The sequence below is a fragment of the Salmo salar genome, chromosome ssa10 (assembly GCF_905237065.1).
Source record: "Salmo salar chromosome ssa10, Ssal_v3.1, whole genome shotgun sequence".
Classification (NCBI taxonomy): Eukaryota; Metazoa; Chordata; class Actinopteri; order Salmoniformes; family Salmonidae; genus Salmo; species Salmo salar.
Genome location: NC_059451.1, coordinates 18,330,218 through 18,352,321, shown reverse-complemented (window position 1 = coordinate 18,352,321; position 22,104 = coordinate 18,330,218). Strand labels below are relative to the sequence as shown.

The window sequence follows — 22,104 nt, the reverse complement described above, 5'->3', positions numbered from 1 at the left end:
CATGCACTTATCAGTCATAATTGGGGACAGGAGTTTTTTCTGACCAAGAAAGTTATGGTCAGGTCACACTGTCAGGAGAAACTCCTGGTCTTAGTCACCAGGTCAACATATCGACCAGGTGTCAGAGACTACAGGACGGAGGTTTTCCACAAAGGGTGAAGAACCAGGGGACAGCTGACTTCCTCCCAGTCAAACCCAGACACCAGTGTTAATGGAACAGCTGCCACCAGCACTACCACAGCATGGAGGCCTTCAGTAACTATGACCTGCTGGATGTCATCACAGGCAAGAAGGTGGCAGAGGGACACAAGGCCAGCTTCTGTCAGGAGGACACCAGCTGTGACCCAAGAGTCCGCAGATGCTTGGCTTGCACCGCACACACACAAGCTCTGATTGTTTAATCGATCGATCAATCAGTTTATGTGTTTTTCATCACATCTGCTTTTGCATGTGTTTGGTGCAGGGATTGGGTCCTGGTTGCTATGACACCTACAATGACAACATTGATTGACATCACATGTGCCACCTGGAAACAATATTATTTTTTTCATTTTTCCAAAATCTATTGCCTAACTAGCAACATGTCATTGTCCTATCTTGCCTCATGATGTCATACCTGGTGATGGTGAACCCAACTATGCAAGTGCAGGAGTCAGATTTCTCAAACAACATAGTCTATGAACATTTGAACATCTTGGCCCTGTTCTGTTATAATCTCCACCCGGCACAGCCAGAAGAAGACTGGCCACCCCTCATAGCCTGGTTCCTCTCTAGGTTTCTTCCTAGGTTCTGGCCTTTCTAGGGAGTTTTTCCTAGTCACCGTGCTTCTACACCTGCATTGCTTGCTGTTTTGGGGTTTTAGGCTGGTTTTCTGTACAGCACTTTGTGACATCAGCTGATGTAAGAAGGGCTTTATAAATAAATTTGATTTGAAATTTGATTTGATAGTGAGGTGTGAGATCAGGTTCACAGGAACCTATGTCCACGCCAGGAACTGTAAGTCAGAGACTTTCCGTATATCATCTATGTACACATTTTATTTCTGGTACTGTGAAATATGTGTTTGTGTCATTGATTCCACAGGAGTTGATCCTAAATTGCTTTGATGGAGGGGGCCATTTTCTGCTACCATGCACTTGCCAATGATAACCAAGACAGACGAGTCTTGTTTACCATTTAAATGAGCCATACATATGGTTGAAGTCAGAAGTTTACATACACCTTAGCAAAATACGTTTAAACTCAGTTTATCACAATTCCTGACATTTAATCCTAGTAAAAATGCCCTGTCTAAGGTCAGTTAGGCTCACCACTTTATTTTAAAGAATGTGAAATGTCAGAATAATAGTAGAGAGAATGATTTATTTCAGCTTTTATTTCTTTCATCACATTCCCAGTGGGTCAGAAGTTTACATACACTCAATTAGTATATGGTAGCATTTCCTTTAAATTGTTTAACTTGGGTCAAATGTTTCAGGTAGCCTTCCACAAGCATCCCACAATAAGTTGGGTACATTTTGGCCCATTCCCCCTGACAGAGCTGGTGTAACTGAGTCAAGTTTGTAGGCCTCCTTGCTCGCACACGCTTTTTCAGTTCTGCCCAAAAATTTTCTATAGGATTGAGGTCAGGGCTTTGTGATGGCCAGTCCAATACCTTGACTTTGTTGTCCTTAAGCCATTTTGCCACAACTTTGGAAGTATGCTTGGGGTCATTGTCCATTTGGAAGACTCATTTGCGACCAAGCTTTAACTTCCTGACTGATGTCTTGAGATGTTGCTTCAATATATCCACATCATTTTCATTCCTCGTGATGCCATCTCTTTTGTGAAGTGCACCAGTCCCTCCTGCAGCAAAGCACCCCCACAACATGATGCTGCCACCCCGTGCTTCACAGTTAGGATGGTGTTCTTCAGCTTGCAAGCATCCCCCTTTTTCCTCCAAACATAACGATGGTCATTATAGCCAAACAGTTCTAGTTTTGTTTCATCAGACCAGAGGACATTTCTCCAAGAAGTATGAGCTTTGCCCCTATGTGCAGTTGCAAACCGTAATCTGGCTTTTTATGGCGGTTTTGGAGCAGTGGCTTCTTCCTTGCTGAGCGGCCTTTCAGGTTATGTCAATATAGGACTCGTTTTACCGCAATATTTTTTCTGAGGGGGATGTAGGCAGGGGGATGGAGCATTGGAAGTTAAGACCAGGTTTAGCCATTGTTCTCTCTCTTACGTCTGGCCTTCACAAGAGAAGGTCACTGTTGTTTTATTGGGTATCTTTAATTTATTTGGCGTGGGCTACGGCCAAACAGTAGCCTGTGTCAAGTTGGGTTAATAAACCGTGAATTCGTAAACTCAACGCTCTGTCTGGACAATTGTTCCTTTATGATCTAGCCAGGTCATTACAGTATCAGCAGCATAGCGTCTTGTTTCTTCTCTTTCCTGTTAGCCATGTGCGGAATGTCATTCACCTTTTTACCTTGAAGCTTATTAGCAGCGCACAATAAAGTCATATTGCATTCCATCTTTGTTGTTCATTCAGTTAGCCTGTACTCAATTGAACTGTATTTATGAGATTATATGTACTATATATCCTTATGTATTGACATTTACATTTGTCATTTATCAGACGCTTTTATCCATTGCGACTTACAGTGCATTCGAAAAGTATTCAGACCCCTTCCCCTTTTTGTTACAGCCTTATTCTAAAATCTATGAAATGTTTTTTTTCCTCATCAGTCCACACACACACAATACCCCATAATGGCAAAGCGAAAAGTTTGTGTATGTGCAAATCTATAGAAAATGAAACAGAAATACCTTATTTACATAAGAATTGTAATGAATACTCAGGGAGAAAAAGGTGTAGGTTCACATGCAGAGCGCGGCAGGTGTTTATTTTGCCACAGAAGGCAGGAATCGTGGTCACAGGCAGGCAATGGTCATACACAGGTAGGCAAACAGGCAGGTGAATCAATACTAGGACTGAAAGCTATAACTGCTTCTCACAAACGAGCTAGGAAAAGGCTTAGTAGAGTCAAAACGAACAATACCTCACAAAGGCACAAACAGAATGAACTGAACTAAATAAGGAGCTGGTGAGAGCAGGTGAGTAACTAACACAGATGAAATCAATGAACAAAAATGAAAGACAGGGCTGTGTTCAAGAACACAAAGAAACAGAACACAAGGACTACTAAAAAAAGAAATACAGAACCTTACAGGTATACAGACCGTTTAATATGAGACTCAATTTATTTTTATTTTATTTAACCTTTATTTAACTAGGCAAATCAGTTAAGAACAAATTCTTATTTACAATGACGGCCTACCGGGGAACAGTGGGTTAACTGCCTTGTTCAGGGGCAGAACAACAGATTTTTATCATGTCAGGTTTAACTCAAGCTAAGCTCAAAACCATTTGGTTAATTTCTTAAATTATTTAAGATAACACGGCATGCCTCAGAGAAATGTATGAAATTATCTAACTTAGCACATTGTGTTTCTTTTGAAAGATAAATTTAAGGTTTGAGTTTCTTGTATTTTGCTAGTTTCTCTCCCAGTATGTCATTAATACTGTCTCCCCTGGTGTCAACTACATGTTGGATGTCTAGGAATTCTTGAACTGTGTTTACATTCAGCCGAAGTGTTAACCAGAGCCTCAGTGGTGGAAAGTACTTAACTAAAAATACTTGAAAGTACTACTTAAGTAGTTTTTGGGGTATTTGTACTTTACATTACTATTTATATTTTTGACAACTTTTACTTCTACTGCACTACATTCCTAAAGAAAATAATGTGCTTTTTACTCCATACATTTTCCCTAACACCCACAATTACTTGTTACATTTTCAATGCTTAGCAGGACAGGAAAATGGTCCAATTCACTCTCTTATCAAGAGAACATCCCTTGGTCATCCCTACTGTCTCTTATCTGGCAGACTCACTAAACACAAATGCTTCATTTGTAAATTATGTCTGAGAGTTGGAGTGTGCCCCTAGCTATCCGTAAATAAATAAAACAAGAAAATTGTGCCGTCTGGTTTGCTTAATATAAGGAATTTTAAATGATTTATACTTGTAGTTTTACTTTTGATACTTAAGTATATTTTTGCAATTACACTTTTGATACATAAGTATATTTAAAACCATATACTTTTAGACTTTTATTCAAGTAGTATTTTATTGGGTGACTTTCACTTTTACTTGAGTAAGATTAAGGTATCTTTACTTTTACTCAAGTATGACAATTGGATACTTTTTCCACCATTGCAGAGCCTCTATCTCATGGTTCCCATTGCGAAATGGAAAACGTTAACTAGTCCAGAATACCCTTGAAATATTAATGATGGAAATTTGGGTGAAGTACTGTAACATGGTGGTGCCTGTTCCTGATTTTATAACGGGAAATGCTGATCACGAGTTAAGTTGAAATGACTCCAAGTTAAGTACATTGCCTGATTTCCTGGTAATCTTAAACATGCCATGGAAGTACAATAGGCTCCTGTTTGATCAGCTGGATGGAGGTAATTCATTAAAGGCAAATGTCAAATTGGTCTATGGAATGACTCTGATGCTACTGCTTAAATTGCTCCATGAAAATACCTACTCCATGAAAAACCCTCAACACATCCCTTGACAAGAGGAAATACCTCTGGAGTATTTATGATAACCTTCTGCCGACTGGTGAGGAGGTCATGGAGTACAACCATCTCCCAAAATCATCAGTCAAACATTAAAAAGCTTGTTATTTTCATCATTAACCTTATTTTTATACACACCATCTTTAATTTGATGTAGCAGCAAGACAGACACAAATAGGTAGAAGTGTGAAGAAGAACCATTCTGGATGGGAAAACAAGGAAACTAACTGTACACTGTTCTTGCCATAATATGGACTTGGTCTTTTACCAAATAGGGCTATCTTCTGTATACCACCCGTCCCTTGTCACAACACCACTGGTTGGCTCAAACACATTGAGAAGGAAAGACATTTCACAAACTAACTTTTAACAAAGCCCACCTGTTAATTGAAATGCATTCCAGGTGGCTACCTCATGATGCTGGTTGAGAGAATGCCAAGAGTGTGCAAAGTTGTCATGAAGGCGGCTATTTTGAAGAATCTCAATTATAAAATATATTTTGATTTGTTTAACACTTTTTTGGTTACTACATGATTCCATATCTGTTATTTCATAGTTTTGAAGTCTTCACTATTATTCTACAATGTAGAAAATAGTAAAAATAAAGACAAACCCTGGAATGAGTAGCTGTGTCCTACACATTGACTCGGTATTGGTACCCCGTGTTCATAGCCAAGTTGTCATCCCTCATTGTGTATTTATTATTACATGTTATTACTTTTCTATTATTTCTCTATTTTCTCCCTCTCTGCATTGTTTACCAAGCATGTGACGAATAACATTTTATTTTATTTCCATGTGATGACACTCACACAAACATTATTGGTGCTTTCACGACAACTGGGAAATCGAGGTCCGACTTTCCAACTGGGAACTTGGAGATCTCTGACTTCAGTGCGTTAATGACATCTGGGAACTTAGGGAAAAACTAGCTCAGACTGGAAAATATCGTTTTGACCGGTCATCCAAATAGGAATTTGTTATTCTAGAGCTCCAACTTTCCGACCCAGATGTCATTAACGCACTGAAGTCGGAGATATCCGAGTTCACAGTTATTTGTGCGCAGTTTATCTAGCAACCATCGATTTATATATACACTATACACTAGACAACCTTTAGGAGGCGCTGTATTGAATCCACCATGCCTCCATCTTAGCACTCCCTACAGCTGTAATCTTTTTTTTAGAAGCTATAGAAATGCATTTATTAATTTGTACATAATTTTTTTACCACATGTATTATATTACAGACACCTTAATGCATACTTTTACATTGTATTATGTGAGCTAAACATAAAATATAAAAAATATAAAAACATTCGTTAAGCATCATTTTTAGAGATTACTTAAGGAAAAACTAGCTCAGACTGGAAAATATCGTTTTGACCGGTCATCCAAATAGGAATTTGTTATTCTAGAGCTCCAACTTTCCGACCCAGATGTCATTAACGCACTGAAGTCGGAGATATCCGAGTTCACAGTTATTTGTGCGCAGTTTATCTAGCAACCATCGATTTATATATACACTATACACTAGACAACCTTTAGGAGGCGCTGTATTGAATCCACCATGCCTCCATCTTAGCACTCCCTACAGCTGTAATCTTTTTTTTAGAAGCTATAGAAATGCATTTATTAATTTGTACATAATTTTTTTACCACATGTATTATATTACAGACACCTTAATGCATACTTTTACATTGTATTATGTGAGCTAAACATAAAATATAAAAATATTAAAACATTCCTTAAGCATCATTTTTAGAGATTACTAATGTTACTATCCCCAGTTTTAAAAAAAATACTTAAATACTTGTAGTTGAAATTGAAATACTGTACAATTCCATTCATTCCTATGGAGGATCACAGCGGTTTAAGGCACTGCATATCAGTGTTAGAGGCGTCACTACAGACCCTGGTTTGATTCCAGGCTGTATCACAACCGGCCATGATTGGCCCAGCGTCGTCATGGTTAGGTCGTCATTGTAAATAAGAACTTGTTCTTAACAGACTTGCCTAGTTAAATAAAGGTTAAATAAAAAATAAAATACTGGGGAGTGCCAATATGGCCGACTGGTGTCTTCAAATCCTCTCAAGGCCATTACATAGCCTCTGTAATCCAGGGTTTATATACATCACTTCCTGCAAACCATTCAATATCAGTAGACCAAAATGGCCATCGTCAATAACTTGTATTTTCTTGCTTTATTGTTTGTAACATTAATAGTTGCATTGGCTAGTGCCGATGACCGGACGAAAACAGTGGAATTCAACGTAAAACCCGGCGGAGAGGTGCACACGTTCTCCGAGAAAATGGTAAACGATATTAGCTAGTTAACGTTAGTTATGCTAGCTTGGTAGAGAGCTGTGATGCATGAAAGCTCGCAACAACATTCAGCTAGGAAACAGTACTGCTAGTGAAGTCGTGTATGCTGCATTGTGTGCTCAGCACAATTTTGTCGTCAAGGAGCTGTTTATCTTACTATTTATTAGATAATGTGTGTGGCACATATGCATACGAATTGACTGCTTAGCCAAAGAGGGTTAGCCAGCATGCTAATTTGCTGGATAATTCCCCGCAAGCTGTCTTGTTGTGGAATATTCACATAGCTATGCTTGCTAATTAAAATAACAACTAGGCATATGATGGCACCACTCACAGTTTTCAATTAGAATTCATATCTAAAAACAACCAAGATTTTGAAAAGTCTTTGGTCGTCGCATGATGATGAGGAAACGACCTCTGATATGCTGACACGTCTCTACTAGAGTGCCACAAGGAGGCCATTCATTGGTCTAGAATTGAGCTATATTTCCCCCATGCTAATTTTCCAGAGTCAATAGCTGTGTTCGAATACTCATACTAACCGTACAATTTGTGAAGTAAATTGCTTATTGGTCATAGTATGGATATATTTTGTATTTTTATTTACAACAAATCAGTACAAAAGGGACATTTTTAAAATAGATTTAACCTTTATTTAACTAGGCAAGTCAGTTTATTTAATCTCTCTCCCTATATAATATATTATTCAGTTTATTTTGTAACTCAATCAGTTCCATCTTTTCCTCCCCAAGAGGCTGGCTGGGGACCTCTGAGATGATCACCTTTTCCGCCTCAGCTCTTCTGGTCTGAGCAAGATGACTACCAGATTTCAAATGTTTATATATATCTTTTTTTTACCCCTTTTTCTCCCCAATTTCGTGGTATCCAGTTGGTAGTTAGTCTTGTCTCATCGCTGCAACTCCCGTACGGACTCGGGAGAGGCGACGGTCGAGAGCCGTGCGTCCTGCGAAACACAACCCAACCAAGCCGCACTGCTTCTTGACACAATGCCCACTTAACCCGGAAGCCAGCCTCACCAATGTGTCGGAGGAAACACCGTACACCTGGCGACCGTGTCAGTGTGCGCTGCACCCGGCCCAGCACAGGAGTCGCTTGTGCGTGATGGGACAAGGACATCCCTGCCGGCCAAACCCTCCCCTAACCCGGACGACGCTGGGCCAATTGTGTGCCGCCCCATAGGTTTCCCGGTTGCGGCCGGCTGTGACAGAGCCTGGACTCGAACCCAAAACCTCTAGTGGCACTGCGATGCAGTACCTTAGACCACTGCCCCACTCGGGAGGCCGACTACCAGATTTTCTAAGGTCTTTGGCCACCTCAAATTGAAAGAGCTCCCAGTTCTAGCAATAAGATTTTTCTCCACAAGCCCTTTCCCAAAAGTGTGAGAGCAGACCTTTAACCTCACTTAACTATATAATTATTTAATACAAAGCTATTTAGCTTCCAGTAGGATGCTCTACCAAGGTTAGTATTAGGGTTCAATATTTTTACATCGATGTAAATGGCCCGTGAGGGGACTAGTACAAATATTTGTAGTAACACACTATCAATACATTTCGATATAAGCCAAAAATCTATCCTGGACTGTCTGGAACCTGTTTTGTTACTCCAAGTCAATGATCCATCGGCCTGAAACCTCTCACCATATATCAGTAAGATCAAACTTTTCCATAAAAAGTATTAAACCAAATTCTGATAGATGGCCCCCAGGTAGGCCAACCAATCAGTTGAATTATCTATAGTAATGTTAAAGTCCCCTCCTATCAATAATAACAAATTGGGACATTTAGATAACCAATGAAGTATGTGTTTCTCTACAGATTCAAGCAACTCATCATTCTCATGTTTGGCGTTGTACCCGTAGAAGTTTACAGTAATGAGCGTAATGTCATTGTAACTGATCACAAGACAAATAAAGTGATCAATGGGGTCACAGTCCGAGTGTAGAATATTACTACCAAAGGTATTTTTTTATTGTAATGACTCCAGCAGAGCGTTCAGAGGCATGTGAAAGCCAAATACTGTTGCCCCACTGTGACTTCTAGAAGTTGGCATCAGCAGAAATTGAGTGTCTCTTTTAAAAAAAAATTTTTTTTTAAAAGTTGTTTAGCAAATAGTATGGATATAGTTAGTATGCCTGAAGTTCCCGGATATCGTACTACATTCGCCAAAATCCAAAGTATACAAGCAGTGGACACTTTCCATGCCTTTCCGAGCTTTTGGACACTTTCCGTGGCTTCACAATATTTTCAGATTTGAAGAAAGTGGCGGAATATATGCAGCCAAAGTCTGACGAAAGCAGATACAAATTAATTGCTTTAACTAATTATGATAAATGTCAAGGCAATGTAATAAAGTAATGTATTTTCAAATACGTTACGTTGCACGTTACGTTGTCTGACAATTTGTTAGCCTCGCTAGCCTTTACGAACCGCATAGCATATCATTACAGCAATTGCTTGTATGTACTGGTATGTTAGCTAGCTACCGTCCTAACGCTAGTTGGCTACTAATACATCGAACTTGCCACTATATTAACTATATGCTATCTAACTACCATACGCTTATTGACGTGTATAATCAAGTCATTCTTAGCTTAGCTAAATGGTCTAGTTGTTGTGCGTTCTCAATGGACATTGTTAATGAAGTAGTAAGATGTCTAACAAGCAAGCAAGTTGCATAGCCACAGCATCCACTCCCGGTAGACAGGTGAAGTGCTAGTACACTCAACTGAAAGGATACCGTTAGTTTACAAATGAATGTAGTATATACTCATTAAGTATGTTAGTATGGGTATTCGAACACAGCTAATGTTTTATGTTCAATCACAATTATAAACTGAGTGGTTCGAGCCCTGAATGCTGATTGGCTGAAAGCTGTGGTACTGTATATACAAATAACTTGTACTGTTCTAATTACGTTGGTAACCTGTTTTATAATAGCAATAAGGCACCTCAGGGGTTTGTGGTATATGGCCATATACCACACCTCATGTCTTATTACTTCATTTTAAACTGGGTAGTTTGCCTCCTGGATGCTGATTGGTTGAAAGCCGTGGTAAATGATGCCATGTTCAAAACAACTGGGAACTAGGAAATCTCCAACTTCTGACTTCAGTGCGTTTGACAACTGGGAACTTGGGGAAAAATAGTTTTGAACCGTCATCCAAGTCGGAAACTGGCATCTTTCTAGAGCTCCGACTTTCTGACGTCATGATATGACCTAGTTTTATTTCTCAAGTTCCCAGTTGTCTTAAAAGCACCATGAGACAATATGCCACGAGTATGATGCAAAACAACTTGTTTATTGTTCTAATTATGTTGGTAACCTCTTTATAATAGCAATAGCGCACCTCAGGGGTTTGTGGTATTTAGCCAATATCACATCTAAGGGCTGTATCCAGGCACCCCGTGTTGTGCTAAGAACAGCCCTTAGCCGTGGTGTATTGGCCATATACCACACCACCTCGGACCTTATTGCTTAAATATACAATAGTAGCCAATACATTTGAAAATCAAGTGCCACTATTTATTACAAATTGCAGATCTTTGAAATAATGAGCTAATCAGCTACGGTAGCTGTAATTTGACTCCCAAACAATTAACACACATTTGTCTTGTCTATTAATTATGTTCATTCCTGGCTCCATTTAATCACCAAGAAAATGTAATTCATTTCAACAATTCCTACTTCTTTCAGAGAGAATATGAATGTTCATTTACTTATGCATCACAAGGGGGAACCAATGAGGTAAGTTGTATCCTAATCATAGTCGAGGTTATTTCAACCTAATAAACAGGACATTTCATTCTAGTCTAGCGTTGAAACATAGGCTACCTGCTGTAAATGGATTAATAGCTTTCGAGTGTACAACTCAATTCTAAAGTAGATCAACAGAAAGTACATTTCAACCTTTGTCATACTCCTCAGATATCATCAAAATCTTGATATTCTAATAACATGTATTCATGTTGTGTTGTTTTAACAGCAATGGCTGATGAGTGTGGGCCTAAGTGATGATGACGGCCTGTTCTCCTGCTCAGTGTGGAGGTAAGCTGTAAATCAGTCTGAGGTTCCACTCTGAACAACGGACGTTAGGATGCGGAGATCCATGTACACTGAATTACTTACTCATTCCAGTGCTGCATGGTGGTTATTCACCACGAGATGTCCCAGGTCAATCAGTTCCAGTTTGTCATCTTGGCTTTGCCTAATAAATAACTAATAGCGGAATCAGACTTCTGTATTGATTTAATCAGTCTTCATTTTGATTTCTTCCTTTTTGCTGACAGACCCCAGGGGAAGTCCTACTTGTTTTTCACTCAGTTCAAGGCCGAGCTGAAAGGAGCCAAGATTGAATATGCCAGCGCATATGTAAGTATCCAACATACAGATGGGTAATCTAATTTGCTATCATATCTGCATCTCTACATAATAATGCATTGGAGAAGAAACATTGCGAACATGTTTTGTTGTTTAAAGAAGATAACATATGTCCAATATCAGCATATTGTTGCTGTAGCATTGACTTGTCTTCCCCTCTGGTCTCCTGGCTCAAGTGCACCATTTTCTGTCTGTGATGATGAGGTAAAACTGCACATCCCCATGGAAACACTTCTTCTGAGTTTCCAGTGTGTACCTACACGTCGTCTGACTTCATATCCTGATTTACTGGCAAGCTAAATCAAAGCTAGTATAGGGTTTTATATGGGTAGAGGTTATCAGAGAGATTTATGGCAAGCTAAATCAAAGCTAGTATAGGGTTTTATATGGGTAGAGATTATCAGAGATTTATGGCAAGTCACATACTGTAGATATATGTTTATTTGGACAGTGAGGCTAAAACTTACTTTGCCTCTACATTCCAGCATTTTGGATTTGAGATCAAATGTTTGAGGCGACAGTACAGAACATCACCTTTTATTTGAGGGTATTTTCATACATATCTTTTACCGTTTAGAGATGAAAGCACTTTATGTATCTAGTCCCCCCATTTTAAAAGGTGTCGTTAATTTAGAACTATTTTCGGCTGGCTGGCAGCCCAATTTTCAAACGCACACTCGTTTGCAATTCCGACCTGTCGGCGCTCTTCTGTTTTCAAACACTAGCGCCAGGATTGGTAATTTACCTGAGCTCGCTTGCGCGGAGATGGGAAGGGTGGCAATATCTGAGGTGTGTCCTTAACATGCCAATTTCAGGCAGCGCTGTTGGGGATATTTTAAGACCAACCTAAAGCTGGTAACACGCATGGATTTTGACAGCGGAAGCGCAGCCTATCCAGCCGTGACGCACATTCCCCACATGCACATCGAACGAGATTTTAGTGCACATAAACCTCATTTAGAAACATAATAAACTCATGTCCCCCCCCATTTAATTTGATTAAAAACCATAGCCTCCCCTTCTCTCAAAGGTTGTGGGGGGGGGTACCCAATGCGTTCAAGTAGCCGACACTATCATAAAGGGTTTGACTCATGCTTTATTAAAATATCAAGTTTGGGAGTTTATCCTTTTTACATTATTTTGGATGTGCATAAAACCCCCTCCATGTAGGCTATATTCCCATAATGCAGTGGTGGAACAAGTACCCAATTGTCATACTTGACTGAAAAGTAAGAATACCTTGATTTAAAAAAAAATAATAAAGACTCAGTGGAAGTCACCCAATAAAATACTACTTGAGAAAGTCTAGAAGTATTTGGTTTTAAATATACTTAAGTATCAAAAGTAAATGTAATTACTAAAATATACTTGATCAAAATGTAAAAGAATAAATCATTTAAAATTCATTTTATTAATCAAACCAGATGGCACCATGTTATTTTAATTTATGGATAGCCAGGGGCACACTCCAACACTCAGACATATTTAATTACAAACGAAGCATGTTAGTTTAGTCAGTCTGCCAGATCAGAGGCAGGAGGGATGACCAGTGTGCGAATTGGACCATTTTCCTGTCCTGTTAAGCATAAAAAAAACAGTAACAAGTACTTTTGGGTGTCAGGGAAAATGTATGGAATAAAAAGTACATAATGTTCTTTAGGAAGGTAGAAGTTGTAAAGTACAGATACCCCAAAAAACGACTTAAGTAGTACTTTAATAAAACTGTATCAATCCACAATGGACTAGAAAGAATTTTCCGTGCCCCCAGCCGATTTGGAGTTGGTTGACAACACGAAGACATCAACAGAATTTGCGAAAATGGCAAGATGCCCATAAACTTCCTTCAAGTCATTGCGCTAACGCTATTTGGCATTGGCTCACGACACTACTAACTTCCTTCATACTGGACAGTGACATAAAAATGGTATCCATGACTTCATCTGCCTCTGGGGAAGTACTGTATTTACAGCACCTCATTGCCAAAATCCCGAAGTATCCCTTTAAGCCATCAAAACCCAGCCCTTTCATTGAACTCATCATTCCTCCAGGGAAAATGGCTACATTTTATAACCCTATCGTTAAGGTTTACATTGCATTAGGTTTGTTAAAAGAGCCCTTAGTGTAGGCCTATTAAATCAATCATAGTAGCATCCACATTCATGTAGAAGTGTTCAGAAACATTCTATTCTTATTTACAATAAGTTCTCAAATGACACGATGCATTATTTACCATTCATTTCTATTGGGCACAACAAAATCTGAAACACGACCAAAACAAACTGCAAATGCATCCAACAAGTTTGTAGAGTCACAAGCCTGATGTAGTCATTGCGTGCTAGGAATATGGGACAAAGTATTACATTTGACTAAATGTAATACACTATGTGAATTAGTCCAAATAATTGACACCTTCAGATGGGGGGGGACTAGATTGCCTACATAAAGTGCTTTCATTTCTAAACGGTAAAACATATATATGAAAATACCCTCAAATGAAAGGTGACATTATGTATTGTCGCCTCATAGAAAAATCATTTTCTCAAATCCAAAATGCTGGAGTATAGTGTCAAATTAAAAGATGGAAAGAAATGTGAGTCGTATTCAGTATGTTTAGTAATTGCTTGCTTTTTTAAAGTCTACCAATATTGGCAGCAGGCATCCCAGCTAAAATAGACAAGCTAGCTACTCTAACTTGATTGATTGCCTGAAATGGCTTCTTGGTAGCTAGTTATGAGGTAGGGAGATTGGGAATATCTGGGCTAGGCAAAGCCTACATTATAACATTCCTAGGTGGCTAGTAGTATTAGAGAAACAACAAATGTAACAAAATAGTTTATTGGTTTTAAACAGGACAAATCTGAGGGGGAACGTGCCCCTGTCCCCCGTTAAGGGCTCTGTAGGGGGGTGAATTTGAGAGAACTGTATATGTTGCAGTCAGAATACATTGTTAGCATGTTGCATGCAGATCTAACAATGTATTCTTCTCCAAAGTGAATGCTGCAGTGTTCAGAGTACAGGCAACGGTCTCAGATTAGTCGCGTCACATGTATGTTGCACACAGAGTTCTAAGGCAGTGATTCCCAAACCTGTTTGTGCTGCGACCCACCCATCCACCGTAAGCTTGTGATATCTCCCTCTGATTTACTAAGTAAACTAGACCAATGATTGTAGTCACGACCCAGTTTCTCGCCACAAATCCACATGAATTAATGGCAACCCACCAGTGGTTTCCAAAACTCCATTCAGGGAAACGCTGTTCTGAAACGCTGTTCTGAGGAATCTGACAGGGGGAGGAGGCTTTGTACATCGCAGCACACACACACACACACACACACACACACACACACCGCTCTACCACAGGGCTCTTGTTGAACAGCTGCCCTCACAAGGACAAATCCCCAGACAGACGCTGTCATCAGAACAGCACTGTTCAACCTCTCCTCCTGCCGTCACTGTCCCCTGGGAAAAGACAGAAGAAGAAAAAAATGACTCACTAAACGTTGTGATGAAAATAACCAGCGCTCCTGAGAAGCAGATTAACTCTTCAACCTTGTCTCTCCACTAACTCTCCTTGCCTCTGCTGTGATGACTCTCTTTTCCATTCACCCACCCATTCCCTTGTTTGTTATTTATTTTCTCGTCAATCCCCTGCTGTCATCCTCTCCACAGTCCCAGACTGCAGTGGGAGGACAGAGGGATGTGACTTTGAGGGAAGATGAATTCACTGTGGGAGATTCTACAGGTGAGATGACTAGTCTGCTTACTGCTGATCTACTACACTCCATCTGTCTGTCACAGCAGCTCAAAACTGGATGGAATTGATGATGGATCTATAATTCTGCCATCATAGCTATGATTTTCCAAACTGAAGATTTAATCTACAATTTATTGCAACAATCTACTGAATGTTGTTTTTGATTGGACGTTGTACTTGTTATGATGATGCGGTAACTCATTTCCTCTCCTGTCGCCCTTTCAGTGACCCACAAAGACGGGAAGTTCCGCGCTGAGCTCTCCAAACTGACCATTATTGGCCGGACACGACACGATGAGCTCTAATTGGCTGGAAATCTGAATGACTATTGTCATGTCGTCCTATCGTGAGATCCAGGCGAGCTCTCAAGGCAGGCAATGTGCTCTACTGTCCACGACAGTGGCAAATGGATGGCATTTAAACAAAGGACACCCTATCAGCTTGGTCTACAACTTTACTGTTCAATAAATCTATATATTTTGGGGGATTTTTTTTTTTTTTTTTAGGAATATGGCTTTACTGTATGATAATGTATATGGGGATGTCTGATCTTGGCGGGTTTAGAAAGATGTAGTCTCAGAGGATTTCTAAGTCTTATGCTAAGCCAGGGAAATGTGAGTAGTCTAGTCTTCATCGTGCACACGTAAACACAATTATGTTTTTTCCAATCAGCTGCTTCTCTCTGGAAGTAAATGGTTAACCCGGACAGAGTAGGGCAGGGAGCCCAGTTTCTGTGTTTTTGATCTGCACGGAGCACCTGATTCAACCAACCAATCGTCATTCAATGCTGTTGATGACGTTTTACTCCTACCAACAGTCTTACTGAAGCTAGGTTGAGCTTTAGAACAGACACTCATTTGGCCCACCAGGATTAGAGATGTACTGTCTTGCCTTGATTTATGGGACAGGTAGCTAGCAGCACGTACCATATCCATCCAGGTTTATCCCTCTGTCCAGAGGAGGACCTTTGTGTTGATAGTGGAGTCCCCCTCCTCGCCAGCGAGAGTCCCTGGGGTCCCAACAGGAAATGCCACAAGGCGCTGACAGGCATCGAGAGACAAACAGAAAGTTAAAAATGTTTTAAAGTCTTTTCTACTGTGTTCTGATTCACAATGTGCAACGTATGCTCCAATAAAAGTCATGTCTGAGAATGTGAAATGTTTGTTCTCCTGTTTTGTTTTGACAGAGCTGTGCTTGATAAGAAAGTCCCTGCTGCGTGATGGTTGTCAGCTTGGATTACTTTCAGAAAAGTTGAGTGTGCTGATCTCATGCTCTTGTTTTACAGTGCACACATTGTCAGTTCAGCAGATTCCATAGCATTATATCCAGTGTAACTAGAATGTTCCACATAAGAATGGAGCTATTACGCTAAGTCATTCAAAAGGCTTAACGTTTTTGGACATCACAAATGTATATGTGTGCACATCAGTCTTGGCAATACATTGTTTTCCCTCTCTCCTCCAATGGCTCCTTTATTTGCCAATGTTTCACTTTTTCTGTTGGTTGAGTTGCATTCCATCTCAAACCAAACTATAAACACGTCATTACTATTGTCCATCTGTTACTACTCAAACTGTTTACTTTGAACTTTCCTGTGTCTATTTAAGTGTCAAAAACCATAGCCAGAGCCAACATAGTTTAAAATTGCATTGGCATGTATTCCTAATTAGAACCATGTTTCCAGTCCAAAAGCATCTGCTGAAGTCCATGTCAAGTCCACAAGAGGGCATCAAATTACACACATGATCTACAACATTCAATGACACATTTAGATTGCTTCTGAACTACTGATACGACCCAAATGAGGGAGTCATGACGTCTCTTGCGTAAATGATCTCAGACAGTCTGGCCTGCATTTCCCTGTCTCTCTCTCTTCCTCTATCTCCTGACTGACATTTACAGGGAACAGATGGCGCTTGTGGAGGAGGGGGGTCAAGCTAGAGGCAGTGGAAATGCAATTGCGTCACCACCACGGGCCCTTTGAAGGGTAGGACTAATGATCAGCTGTCCCCGTCTCCCCCCCTGACACACATCCAAGCACAGGGTAACCAAGTCAGCCAAGAGACGCGTGACGCCAAAGAGACGTTCTCACTTCCTATTTGGCCCTGTCAATATCCTGCAATGTGAGCATCTGCATCGGGCCCTAGTCGTTACAAGTGCAGTGGAACCAGCTGTTTCCGTCTCTTATCCTTCTATTAAGATGTTAGAGCCAAGGCAGAAAGGGGGACATGGTGTCAGCACAAACGCAGCATGGCTTTGCTGACATATACTCACCCCGAGACGCCTCCCGTCGCCTTGGAAATTTGGTCTCTGCTCAATGTGGCGAGCCTTAAATCACCCTCTACTCCTGCAACTGTGGCTCTATCCATCCAACGGCCTCCCTCACACCGTGGTCGAGAGCAGTCTTCTTTTCACAGTGTATGGGGGAGCCTTCCTGGGATCCTTTCCTTTACTTGCCCGATCAAAGTGTCCATTGTGCGGGTACGGAGGAGGCTTGCGGCCACTGGTCCCTGGAACTCTCCCTGGGCCGTGAGGGGCCATCTGGCCTTGGGTTAGCCCCAGTGATTTAGCAGATGTTGGCCTTAGCCCCTCCACCCTGGTCTGGGTCTCAGGGTCTCTGGGTGGTCTGACAGGGAGAGGCTCCACAATGGGTGGCCCTGCTTGGTTCGCTATGGTGACAGAAAGACCAAGGGCAGATGGGTGAGGAGGTGGACTACTTTTTTGGGGGGAAAGCCCAAGGTTGTGAAAGAGAGTAGGGTTGAGGGGGTAATGTAGACTGCTCTTTTTGGGGGAAGAAGCAGGGTTGTGTGGGTAATGCTGACTCTTGACTGAGGGAGCAGGGGTGTTGGAGTGAGGTGGGTTGGTACTGAGGGGGGAATGAGCAGGGGTGGGAGGGCGAACAGGGCTACTCCTATGAGGGCTGGGAGCAGGTTGGTGGGGGAGGCAGACCAGGCTGGAGGCAGGGTTGTGAGGCTGGAGTGAGTTAGTCCTGATGGGGGAAGACACAGCTGCCTCCTCCTGCCTGGCCTCCTCACCCCTGAGCCTCTGGTGGCTGCTGCCCTTTGCCACTCCACTGGAGCTGCTGTCGCTGGGCTGGCTGGGGCTGGCCTCCTCTTCACTCAGGTCAATGGACGAGGTCAGCAGCTCAATCTGCTGCACCACCTGTGAGAGGGATTAGGCTACATGGTCAGAGATGAGGCTGGAGAGACGGGGAGAAAATGAGACTGGAGAAAACGTTTGATCTGTGTGCTCGTGTTGTTGCTAGACTAATTGTTTTTCCTCACTTAACTATTCAAGTTCTCTGGCGTCTTCCTTCAGTGTCCCTGACCTGGTCTGCGAAGAGACTTTCCCTGGCCACACTGCAACAGCGTCGCAGGATGTTTCTCTACACATTTATACAACTTTCTAACGTTTGCAATACCCTCGCACTCGGGCTGTGCTTTCAGATGCAGCCAGATACTGTGAGGGGCTGATTTACGTGTCACTTTTACAGGATGAGGGGCAAGGTTCAGGCGTTTCAATAAATGGATTAAAAGCATGGTTCCAGCTGGTCCCTGGTCAGCATCTGGTGGTGGAAGGACTGGAGAGGAGACGGTACCCCTGCTGAGCATCACTTTCAACCATTGCATACATTAGGTAAATGGAGCATAGCGAACTCCACTTCCTACCTTTAAAAATTCAGTGAAATCTTCACCTCTGTGCTGTTTCATAGAAAGACTGTCACACTGTGGTGGATAGACACTTTGCAAGCAGTGATTCTGAATGGCAGTATTACAGTGTATATCAATGTAGACGCCTCTTTTTAATGATTGTAAAAGTAAAGTAGGGACTGGGATTATGCTCTTTCTGGGACGTGCAAAAATAGCCCACGGTACAACTGCTCTTCGCAGTCCCTTCAGGACCTGAAATAGCGTGATAATCTGTTTATACGAATATCAAAGGAACATCAAAAGATCCTAGCTGTAATATTTGTAGGCTATATGACAATACCAGGATCTCGCTCTCCCTCAGAAACAATTTAAAATCCTTCCATCAAAGACAGACCACAGCTGTAACTTATAGGCAAACAGAAATGTCTTTACCTCCTTCATCTCCTGATGGATGTCCTTCAGGCCTCCTAGAACCTCCTCCAAGTTCTCCACCACTCTCCGGATCTGATCCCGGACAACCTTCTGGTGCTTCTTTGACCCAGTCAGGCCTGACCCACTCCTGGAGCCCTGGTCACCTCTGGGGGGCCTGGTTTGGATGTCCTCAGGGGCGGGACATGGCTTACTGGGACTCTGCTGGGGTCTGAGAGTGGGACCTCCCATATCTCTCTGAGGAATCTCTGTGGAGAAGATGACATGCAGAGAGCTGGGTCCATTGTAACCCTCCACAGGTCTAGTCAAGTCTTGCTGGTGTAGTTTGGTCTCTGGTCCGCTTACTGGTCTAGTCAAGTCTCTCTGACTGTTTTGGACATTCTTTTTGTTGGATCTCAAGGTGGAACTGAAACTCTGGTGTCTTGGTAAGCCCTGTGTGGCTGTAGCTGAATCCACCCAGCTGGACGTATGAAGGTCTCTCTGACAAGTCTGTCTGGAATAGCCCCAAAGCTGGTCCTCCAAACAAACAGGCACTTTACAGCCATCTTGACCTTTGAACTGTGTTGGCTGAGCGAGGACGGGGGCCTTCACGTACTTCCTGACTGAAGGGTGTAGTAAAGTCTGGCGGGCGTTCCCAACAAAGGAGCGTTCTGTGTAGTGGTCCCTGACAGACGCCCTGTGTCTCAGGCCTGGTGCTGGAGACTGGCCATGGCTCCACCTGGAAGGACTGCCCTCATGGCTGCTCAAATCTGGCTGCACACGATGCTCCCACAAGCCGAAGCGCAGCCTCCTAGCCTCTAGACCCAGTTCATTCAAATGGGGACCCGTCCTTTCCTTCCCATGCATGTTGTTCAACACCTCTTGTGATGTAAAGCCTACCTTCTTGACTCTGTTGGGATAGGTAAGGTTGGCATCAGCCCGCCTGCACTGCCCATTGAGACCCATTTCACTGTGGTGGGCCCTGAGTCCATTGTGAAGCCAGAGGTTGAGATGAGGGTTGCTGTGTTGAAAGCCACTGTGCTCCCCAGGAACTCTGGTGTCTGAGAACATGATAGAAGCAGTCCAGCAAGCCGTCACAGAGGAAGACTCCTTAAAGAATGAGCTTTTCCTCCAGCTTCCCGCCCTTGCCATTCACATGGAATGTTTTTCTCATTGACTTCTCTCTCCCCTGCTCTTTCCCTCTTTCTCCCCCCCAAAAAATGTATTCCGATTATTTCTTCTTAGACCCCCACCCACTTGCTCTCTTTTCCTGTCCAAGCCGGTGTCTGCCTCTCACTCGCTTTCCCTCCCTGCATCTCTGGCTCAGTTGCTGTGGCACGCTTCCTGTCTCTCCCCTCTCACTCATTCCCCCTCCCGCCCGCACTGCGCTGGCTCCCCTTCTCGCTCTTTCTTCCTCCCACTCTTTCTCACTGCTGTACCTCCCTCTCCCTCTGTACCTCTCTCTTTCTCCCTCTGTCACTCTCTCTCTCCCTCTCTGTCTCTCACCCCTTTATATCCCGCTTGCGGAGGGAGACTAGTGGAACTTCAATCAAGATTCCTGTTTTTTAATCCCTGGTAGACGCTGTGTCTCCACGTGAGCCTCCCCACTCCAGCTCTCATCTGATTACTCCGGTTCTGGCTCAGCAGTCCATAGCAACACTGCACCCATAGCATACAGCAGTTAGTTACACAAGCATAAAAAACCCTGACCAGGTACAAGCTGTAACACACCTCCCCCAGCCTGTCAGCTAAAGGACTGCCACCAATGGAGCCGAGGCACCTCTTGTTGTTTCATCTTATTTTCTGCTTCTCTGACTTCTATTTGTTCCAATTATGCAGTGGCAGCTGCTATTTGCAGCTCATCTTGGCTTGCCAACTGTCTGGTTTAGTTGGCATGTGTCTGACAAGCCCAGAGATGCCTCCCAGGTGTCTGTTCACTCACTGTGCAACTCCCTCCTTGGATGCACCCTAAATGAGACAATGACAGCCACGGAGAACCCTGACAGTGGCTTTCACTCGGTGGAGAACAGTTTCAGCATTTGCCACAAGCTTCCTCAGCACAACAAACTACTCACGCGGAACCCCTTTAATGGCAATAGGAAAATGAATGGAGAAATACTGCAGAAAGACCATGACATAGTCTAATAAATACATGTACTCAGTGATGGGGGGGTCATTCCAGGGTAAGAAGATTCCTTCTCAAAACATGAGCGCCTGTCCTTAGTTGTTATCCACACAGCAGTGGTCAACTAACTCTGGGAGTAATAGAGGCTGTATTAATCCCTCTAAAGCTCTGCTTGAACATAGCTCCCATTCCCCAACTGCTTCCAAATGACTGTTTCCTTTGTTTCAGTGAACAACTCTGGAGCACAACCACTCCATTCCCCATTGTTCACAAGGTCACTCATGTGAACGTAAACAGATACCAAAAAACACACACACCTGGATTGTAGTGCTCTCATGTGCCGGGCTTTAGTCATCATGTAGCTACCTCTGATTTCAACCAATCACCCTCCCACTGTGTGTGGACCATAAATAACATCCAGGCTGCTAAATGCACAATGGTAGCTCATTGTAAAGTCAATGTGGAATAATAAGTACGTGTCACGGTTGCTCGTCTCACAGCAGTTGACGTACGGTGGAGCCCAGTTCGAGACCTTCACTCCATCCACTGCATTATGGTAATGTATGTTCTTATAGAACCACCACAACTTTACAGGACTACACAGTAACAGAGCCACCACAACTTTACAGGACTACACAGTAACAGAGCCACCACAACTTTACAGGACTACACAGTAACAGCGCCATAGTAGACTACCTACAGTGCATTCGGAAAGTATGCAGACACCTTTTCTTTTTCCACATTTATTTGTTAAAGCCTTATTCTAAAATGGATGAAATAAATAAATACGCTTGGATTGCGTCCTA

At 42.3% G+C, this 22,104-nt stretch overlaps 2 protein-coding genes across 2 annotated transcripts; one reads left to right on the top strand and one right to left on the bottom strand.

The window, feature by feature from the left end:
- Positions 1-6,726: 6,726 nt before the first annotated feature.
- Positions 6,727-16,273, top strand: LOC106613675 (myeloid-derived growth factor). Its single transcript, XM_014216182.2, has 6 exons — positions 6,727-6,950; positions 10,678-10,728; positions 10,967-11,028; positions 11,271-11,352; positions 15,031-15,103; positions 15,341-16,273. Exons 1-6 carry the CDS (start codon positions 6,807-6,809, stop codon positions 15,418-15,420), a joined length of 492 nt encoding a protein of 163 aa, XP_014071657.1. The 5' UTR covers positions 6,727-6,806; the 3' UTR covers positions 15,421-16,273.
- On the bottom strand, positions 15,579-21,194 carry LOC106613674 (uncharacterized). Its single transcript, XM_014216180.2, has 2 exons — positions 19,198-21,194; positions 15,579-18,277 (listed from the first exon to the last, which is right to left on the bottom strand). The coding sequence occupies exons 1-2, from the start codon at positions 20,323-20,325 to the stop codon at positions 17,498-17,500; spliced, it is 1,908 nt and encodes a 635-aa protein (XP_014071655.2). The 5' UTR covers positions 20,326-21,194; the 3' UTR covers positions 15,579-17,497.
- Positions 21,195-22,104: the final 910 nt, after the last annotated feature.

Bases quoted from the DNA above. Each gene is read 5' to 3' on its own strand.
- LOC106613674 (XM_014216180.2), bottom strand. From the start codon at position 20,325: ATGGCAAGGGCGGGAAGCTGGAGGAAAAGCTCATTCTTTAAGGAGTCT. The intron at 18,278-19,197 runs GTAAAGACATTT...TCCCTCTCACAG, and splicing joins TCCATCAGGAGATGAAGGAG to GTGGTGCAGCAGATTGAGCT.
- LOC106613675 (XM_014216182.2), top strand. From the start codon at position 6,807: ATGGCCATCGTCAATAACTTGTATTTTCTTGCTTTATTGTTTGTAACA. The intron at 11,353-15,030 runs GTAAGTATCCAA...TCCTCTCCACAG, and splicing joins TTGAATATGCCAGCGCATAT to TCCCAGACTGCAGTGGGAGG. The intron at 15,104-15,340 runs GTGAGATGACTA...TCGCCCTTTCAG, and splicing joins CACTGTGGGAGATTCTACAG to TGACCCACAAAGACGGGAAG.